Source organism: Myotis davidii, unplaced genomic scaffold (genome assembly GCF_000327345.1).
Source record: "Myotis davidii unplaced genomic scaffold, ASM32734v1 scaffold3220, whole genome shotgun sequence".
NCBI lineage: Eukaryota > Metazoa > Chordata > Mammalia > Chiroptera > Vespertilionidae > Myotis > Myotis davidii.
This window is the reverse complement of record NW_006292254.1, coordinates 14,139-21,925: the sequence shown is the minus strand read 5'-3', so window position 1 is coordinate 21,925 and position 7,787 is coordinate 14,139. Positions and strand designations below refer to the sequence as shown.

Genomic DNA, 7,787 nt, shown 5'->3' with positions numbered 1-7,787 from the left:
TTATTCTTATGGTTGAAATTGCAAAAGGACTTTGAAGAAGTGCTGTTTACATTTGGCTCTGTTGACTAATGAGTTTGCTGACTTCTGTTATAGGGGGATACCAGGGCATTGAGAGGGAGTACTTAATAGGCTAGGAGGTAGTAATTAATAGAAGCTAAGTTGCAAACAGAGAAAACATATAGAGCTTCTGAAATAAAAGTCACCGTAAATAGGATTTTGTCTAGCTAGCAGGATACGACTTGTCAGGTAGGCTCTGTGGGGAGTGGAGAGCAATAGTTCATTTCAGTTCAGCCTCCATGCTGATCCAGATCTCTGGGAGGCACATGAACATCTTAGGATGGGGATGTTAATAATGAATGAGTTTTATCATTTGGTGCACAAAATGGCTCTACTATGGGATCCTGCTTCAAATTAATGGCATTATGGGAAACAAGAGCCTCACCTACCAGCCGAGGAAACTGGCATTAGAGCCTCTACAACACACAAGGAGATACCACAGCAGCAACAACACCCAGGAGCAGTCGGCACCACCAGTGGAGTGGCCAAAGAAGAGCATTGCGGGCATAGGCAGCTGGTGTGTGGACCTAGGCAAAGGCTTGATGCAAGAGATGAAGTCACGGCCTAACTTGTTTGGCTCAGTGGATAGCGTGACGGCCTGTAGACTGAGGAGTCCCAAGTTCGATTCTTGTCAGGGGCATGTACCTTGGTTGTGGGCACATCCCCAGTGCGGGGTGTGAAGGAGGCAGCTGATCGATGTTTCTCTCTCATCGATGATTCTGACTATCTATCCCTCTGCCTTCCTCTTTGTAAAAAGTCAATCAAATAAATTTTTTAAAAAAGTGATGAAGCCACAGGCATCTAGAAGGGAACAGAGAAGACAGCAACAGCAGTAGGGCAGGCAACTGCCCCATGGCCACTGGAAGTCAGAGTTTCTGGGGGATGCCCGCAACAGTGTATCAGGGGCTCAGGTGTCCAAACTGCTTCCTAGAGCAATACACAGAGGAAACATCAGCTAAAGAAGTGGAGAGATGAAGGCAAGGATGTAAGGACTCCATCCCATAGAAAGCAAGTGAGGGCTCTCCAACATCTAGACCAGGAAGCTAAGGAGTGACCCCTGCAGGTGGCAGCTCCCCTGCCACTGTCCTCACAGAATACTGCAGCCTCTGCAACCCCTCTCGCTCCTCCACCCCTGCCCAGAAATGCCAAGAAGCTCCCAGCTCTTTCCCACTATCTGGGCAGTAGGTAAAGGACAAAGAGAAGTTGACACAGCAAGCCCTTACTGTTGAAATACGCAAATGCATATGCTTTTGCAATAGTTGTAGGTTATTGTGCAACTTGCTTCCTCATCTGCCCCTCACTCTGCTTCCCTGGCTTTGTTCTTCTAAGGAATTCAGATTCATGTAAATCTGTAAAACCCAGACATTGATGATGCCGCTGAACTCACAGAGCTCAGTGAGGGGGAGATGAGGTCATGGACTGAGGGTGCTCTGTAAACTCTAAGGTGACGTGTGTGGTGTTGGGAAAGTTTCCAGAACCAAGGTGGGGTGTGAGAATCAGTGAGTCAACAAGGAAGAACATTGTCCAAAAGAGTTCTTAAAAGGCCAATACCTGGTGGCTCAGCATAAATAGCCCGTGCGTGTGGGCCAGGGAAGCGCTCATTTGCCTGGCGACACTGACCCTCGAGGAAGCAATGGTGAGTGTCATTCCCGGCCTCTGTTTTTGCTTTCTCTGTGTCCAGCGAATGTCCCCCTGCTCATTTGGGGTGCTCTAATGTACTGGTGTTGAGGAAGACAGGGTCTATGTAGCTCTTCTGCTCTGGGAGGTGTGGGTGTGGGTGTGGGTGTGGGTGTGAGAGGGCAGCGTCGGGGGGGAAGAAGGACCGTTCTCTGCCCCTCACTCTGCTTCCTTTGCTCACTGGGAGATTTGCCTTCTGGGCTGGGGGAGGGTGGGTGAGTGGGATATGACACCCACCTGCACCCCAGATGCCACTGTCAGGAAGCCTGAAGTGGGAATGAAATTTCACTTCTCGCTTGGCTCTCTCCACCCCTGATTTCTTCAGAAAAGAAGGTGGTGGAGGAGAAACAGACCCGGCCTTCTCAGACCCGGAATCAAAGTCCATCCTGGTACCAACTGCCCGTTGGACATGAGTAACATGATTTTCTCTTAGCTTCATATTTTGTTTTAAAAATACATCCACTGGATAAGTTTACTGATTTTCAATTAATTTTTAGAGGCATCATTTTTCAATAATACTTTGGTCTGACATTGAGGCATAAAGTGAACATTATTATGTTGGTTTAAGGGGATATGGTTCTGCCCAATACCTCTATAGGCTCAGGGAGGAGTCCTCAACCAAGTCCTAGGTCTCCAACCCTATGAGGTGGCTCTTACCCAGGCCCTTTCTGCTACAGTGAGCTGTGGTGCCCTCTGTGCCATCTTGAGCTGTTGGGTAAAATGCCTGTTGCTTTTCATTCTTCCCCAGATGTGGGCACAGGGCCCTTGATGTGGCAGCTGCACACCAGGGGGCAATGCCCTGGCAGAAAGGCCCTCCACTGCCTCTCCCTCAGGCTGCCTGGCGATCCCTTCTCTTTGGCTCTGTCCTTCAGGCTTGTTCCCAGCTTCTGCCTCTCCCGTGCGCACTTTTCTGGCTCCTAACTTTACAGTTTCTCTCAAGAGGAAAAAAGCCCACCATTGGGAGTGACCAGGTCCTGCACCCACCCTGACCTCTCTTAGCTGCGGAGTCCCTCTCACATGTCAGTAGACACCGTATTGAACATCTGCTTTTTCTCCAACTAAAACCCCCCTTTCTCTGACGGAGCTCACCTCACATGCCCTCCTCCATGAAGCCCCTCTCCAAGTCGTCCCACGTGGAGGGGCAGCACTGTAGGTGTCCCAAGGTCTCTCCAGCTATTCTGAGAACTTTTTCTGGGTTCCCCCTGGAACTTTCTTCATGGAGACAGCGTCTAGTCCAGGAATGGCAGGCCACCTGGCAAACATGTAGCCATGTGCCCATCTTGTGTTAGGACACATGTCACTGAGCATTCTGGCTCTTTCCAGACAAGCACTGAAACCACCAGTGCTGGTCCATCCAAGGCTACAAGTGACAGGAAATGGGTTTCCCCAGCCACCTTGCTGATACAGTCAGGGAGATGGAGGTTCAAAGAGGGGAACTGTCCTGCCCGAAGGCACTTCATGAGTTCTTCCTGATGTGACAGGTGGCCTCAGTGAGGAGTTCACATCCTAGCCTTGCCAATGGCAGTGAAAGGGAAGTCACTAGAAGGGACAAAACGGGGCATCTGAGAAGAGGTAGATGTGGCTGATACCCATGTCAGAGTTCAGCTGGGTAACTCATGCCCTCCTGGGCCAGACCGTATGGCCGCCTTGTCCTAAGTTGCTTTCGGAGTCCTGCTGCTCCTGATCCCACAGAAGGGGCCAGGCGGTAGGAAAGTGCCTCTCTGACTCCGGGCGCTGGGCTGAGCACTAACCCATGTTCTGGAACCAAGAGCACGTCCTATCTCTCTGTCCACCCTGCAGGCCCTGCTTCTCCTCTCCGTGCTGGTCCTGCTCACACAGCCTCCAAGGTCACGGTGAGAAGAAGTGACGACCCTTCCCCGGAAACCTTTGATTGATGCCTGCACCCTGGTCATGTGTAGCCCTGTGGAGAATGGCCTGCCTGGTCGTGAGGGACAAGATGGGAGAGACGGCCCCCGGGGCGAGAAGGGGGATCCAGGTAGAGCTGGGACCACGGACTTGTCCTGGTGGGCATGGGTGGGCACTGGAATCATAACTAACTCAGCAACTCTGGATGTTCTGTGTGGAAATCCTGGAAATGGAAGCCCACCTCCTTGGGAAGAAGTCCCCTAGACATTCAGTCCCCCTAAAGCACCTCGTTACCAGTTGGCAAATGACAGGCTTCCCTGAGCCCCGAGGTGTTTTTTCCCCTCCCCTAGCTGTCGGGATTCCTCCCCTAGGATCTTCTGATTCCTCTCACCCAAACAATGAGCAAATTGTGGGTAAATGCCTGGTCTTCAGGGCCCTATGGAACTAAGTTGCAGCACTTATAGTTGGTCATTATGGTTGAATGATTTCTTTGCAGTGTGTGAAATATTTAACTAAATTCTACTGCATTAGAGGTTGGCAAAGATGAGGCTCTGTGGCCCCACTCAGGCCTGATCAAAAGGATTTACTTAAATACACTATGGAGAGGAGGAAAGGGAGCTCATATTTTATAACTGGACATTTGTAGCTTTTGACCTTCACCCGTTTTTCCCACCACCCAGCTCCCATCTTAGGCAACCACCAATAATCTGATCTCCGCATTTATGAGTTCAGATTCTTTATTTTGTTTCTTAGAATCCAGATATAAGTGAGATCATACTGTATCTGTCTTAATTTGTATGACTTATGGCACTTAGCATAATTCCTTCAAGATCCATTCCTGTTGTGGCAAATGGTATGATTTTTTTGCTGCTAAATAATATTCCAGTGTGTGTGTGTGACATTTTATCCATTAATTCATTATGGACACTATTAGGTTGTTTCCATCTGTTGGCTACTGTAAAAAATGTTGCAATGAACATGAGAGTAGAGATATCTTTCAAATTAGTGTTTTATTTCCCATGGATATAACCCAGATGTGGTATTGCTGGATCATACTTTTTTCAAAAATTACTATTTTTTAAAAAAATATTTTTTATTGATTTTTTACAGAGATGAAGGAAGAGGGATAGAGAGTTAGAAACATAGATGAGAGAGAAACATCAATCAGCTGCCTCCTGCACACCCACTACTGGAGATGTGCCCACAACCAAGGTACATGCCCTTGACCAGAATCGAACCTGGGCCCCCTCAGTCCACAGGCTGACGCTCTATCCACTGAGCCAAGCCGGTTAGGGCTAAATTATCTTTTTAATGTCTTATGGAAACTGCATACTGGTCTCCATAGTGGCTGTACCAATTTACAATCCCACCAACAGTGCATAGGTGTTCTTCTTCACATCCTCACCAACAATTGAGATCTTTTGTGTTTTTTATAGTCGCCATTCTAGGAGGGGTGAGATGATATCTCTTGGGTTTGATTTGCATTTTCCTGGTGACTCATGTCAGGGATCATTTCTGATATAAAGTTTGGTCCTAGGAAGGGGAAAGCAAGGAGTTCATGATCCAGATCCCCTACTGTAAATCTTCAGCCTCAGGGAATGGAGGGTACACTATATGGAAATCAGACAGTTCTTGGCTTGACCCCCCCACACCAGCTCTGGCAGGCCTGGTTCCTCACCTGTGAAACGGGGATGTGCACACCCGTCTCCTGGGTCACCACTGGACTGAGGAGTGTGGAGGGCTAGGAAGGGGAAAGCCAGGAGTCCATGATCCCAGGTAAAAGCTGGCAGACCCCGTGCTGTAAATCCTCAGCCTCAGGGCAGGGAGGGTGCACTGCATGGAAACCAGACAGTTCTTGGCTTAACCACCCCTCCAGCTCTGGCAGCCCTGTTGCCTCGCCTGTGAAACGGGGATGTGCACACCTGTCTCCTAGGTCACCTCTGGACTGAGGAGTGTGGAGGTGGAATGTCTACACCTGCGGAAGCTGAAGGAATGCAGGGCTGACCTGCAGGTGCTGCTCCTCCTAGACCCAGGGCCAGGTTTATGTCCATTTCTTCTGCTGCTACAGGTTCACCAGGAGCTACAGGGCGAATGGAGATGCTGGATGTCCCCAAAGAGGACAATAGCTCTGCTGGAGACCCTGGACTGGATGGAAACTTGGGGCCACCTGGTGAGCAGTGGGCGTGGACTGCAATGCCTGCCACTAGGCCATGCAGGAAGATGCACATAGCCATCCCAGGAAGGGGGGGGGGGGGTGCCCTGCGGGTGGCACTGGGTTCACACAGGGAAGGCTGTAATACTGCTGGGCCGCATCTGTAGGATGGTGCTGTTCTCTGGCCTCTATGACTGCTCTCACCTTCTCTCACTCTCCCACTTCTGAGAAGACTCCGTGCACTGACTGGCTGCTCCTTTTCCCAGGACCTCCGGGACCTGCAGGTGTGCGCGGGCTTGCAGGGAGAGATGGTCCCTCAAGAATACAGAGGGATGTAGGACCCCAAGGTAAACCAACCCCCAACAGAGAGCCTGGCCCAAAGATAGAAGGTTGGTGTGTGGAGGTCCGGAAGGGAGAGGGAGGAGTGACAATGGCAACCATTATGTGAACTAAAGATATCAGTGTGCAGTGAAGCCAGGCCATCTCCACTGGCAGGCCCTTCTGTGGCCCCTTCCCCCCAAACCTCCACATCTGGAGGAGCCCAGACAGTGGGGTGCACAGCCCCCCGGTTCCCCTTCTCCACGTGGAGCTGAGGAAATCATCCAGCCTGCAGACACTCTCAGCAGCATTTATCCTAATCTGTTCCTTCCTCAGGAGAAGTGGGTGCCCCAGGCGTGCAGGGTTCTGCAGGGACAAGAGGCCCCCCTAGGCCTCAAAGGAGAGAAAGGTGCCCCTGGTGAGCGTGGAGACCCTGGAATTGCAGGGGCAGCTGTGACAGTGGCTGTGGGCTTCCTGGGCTCCAGCTCCTTACCCTCCCCCAGGAAAGCCTGTCACTGAGCACCCTTCCCTGAGACCCGGACTCTGAGAGGATCCCAGGCTGTGAGGGACTGGTCTTCACTGGGCCTCTCTCTCCTGCAGACATCAGTGCTCTGTGGCGGCAGCTAGAGGCCTTGCAGGGGCAGGTAAGACGACTGCAGGAAGCCTTCCTTCAGTATAAGAAAGGTGAGTTCCTGGGCCTGGACCTGAAACTGAGCCAGTCGCTGAGGGCAGGCCCGTGGCAGGGTCTGTGTTTGGGTTTGGAGTTGGCCGGGCCTGAGGCAGGCCTGGCTCTAGGATTGGGGGCTCTAGGATGCTAGTGGGTTTGGACGAGGGCTGGACCTGGGACTGGGGCAGGACCTGGGGCTAAGCATAGGGTGGGGCAGAGCAGAGCAGCCACATGTTCCAGGAGCTGGAAGCAGATGCAAGGGACATGGAGGAGGGTGTGGCCCTTACACCAGCTCCGTGGGCTGGTGTCAGCATGGTCACGGCTACCAGCTCCAGCCCCCACCACCACAGCCACCTGTGACCTGAGCCAGATCAATGCCCCAAGCCCAGTGCAGTTCAGACCTTCCCTCCTGCTGACCTGTGCTGGTCCCTGGACACCCCACTACCCAGGATGCATTTCTTATCTCTATGGGGCTAGTTCTGCAAACCCCTCAAGTTGTAGCTGCCCAGCCCACAGCAGCAGCGACTCCAGACACTGTCCTGAGAGTTGGGGCTGTGATGTTGTGCTTGGGTTCACGCTGTGAGGGTCTGACCTTGGCATGTGGCCATTGAGAGTCTCACCTGAGACAGGCCCTGGGTCCGGCAGGGTGCAGGCTGCCTCTGGGCTCTGCCCAGTGCTGGGCTCTCCTGCTCCTCCCTGGGTGTTCAGGGTGGAGACTCTCCCCTAACCTGGGTGCTGAGGAGTCAGAGGCTCCAGCAGCACAGCCCAGTGCCTGTGCCTGTGGCATCTCCACCTCAGTCCCTAACTCCCCCCCTCCTCCCCGCTTTCCCCATGTCAGCTTTGAGCTCACATCATTCAGCAAATCTCATTGATCCAAAGAGGAGATTCTGAAGGAGGAGAGCACACAGGGGCGAGACATGGAGTTAGCTCCTATGTATCTAAAACCACTGAGTACCCACATACCAAGGGTGAGGTTTTAAGCATTTGGTATGTCTCCTTCTATCCACAAACATGCATGTGTGCTCACTCCCTCACATGCACACTGATGCC

The 7,787-nt window shown here is 51.9% G+C and overlaps 1 protein-coding gene across 1 annotated transcript in view; it reads left to right on the top strand.

Moving 5' to 3' along the window:
* Window positions 1–1,564: 1,564 nt before the first annotated feature.
* LOC102773918 (pulmonary surfactant-associated protein D-like) overlaps window positions 1,565–7,787 on the top strand; it is an 8,183-nt gene continuing 1,960 nt past the window's right edge. The window contains exons 1-5 of the mRNA XM_015565295.1: window positions 1,565–1,693; window positions 3,535–3,730; window positions 5,669–5,770; window positions 6,019–6,099; window positions 6,671–6,754. Of these exons, the coding sequence (XP_015420781.1) occupies window positions 3,646–3,730; window positions 5,669–5,770; window positions 6,019–6,099; window positions 6,671–6,754 (352 nt within the window). The 5' untranslated portion in view covers window positions 1,565–1,693; window positions 3,535–3,645. The remainder of the gene's footprint in view (window positions 1,694–3,534; window positions 3,731–5,668; window positions 5,771–6,018; window positions 6,100–6,670; window positions 6,755–7,787) is intronic.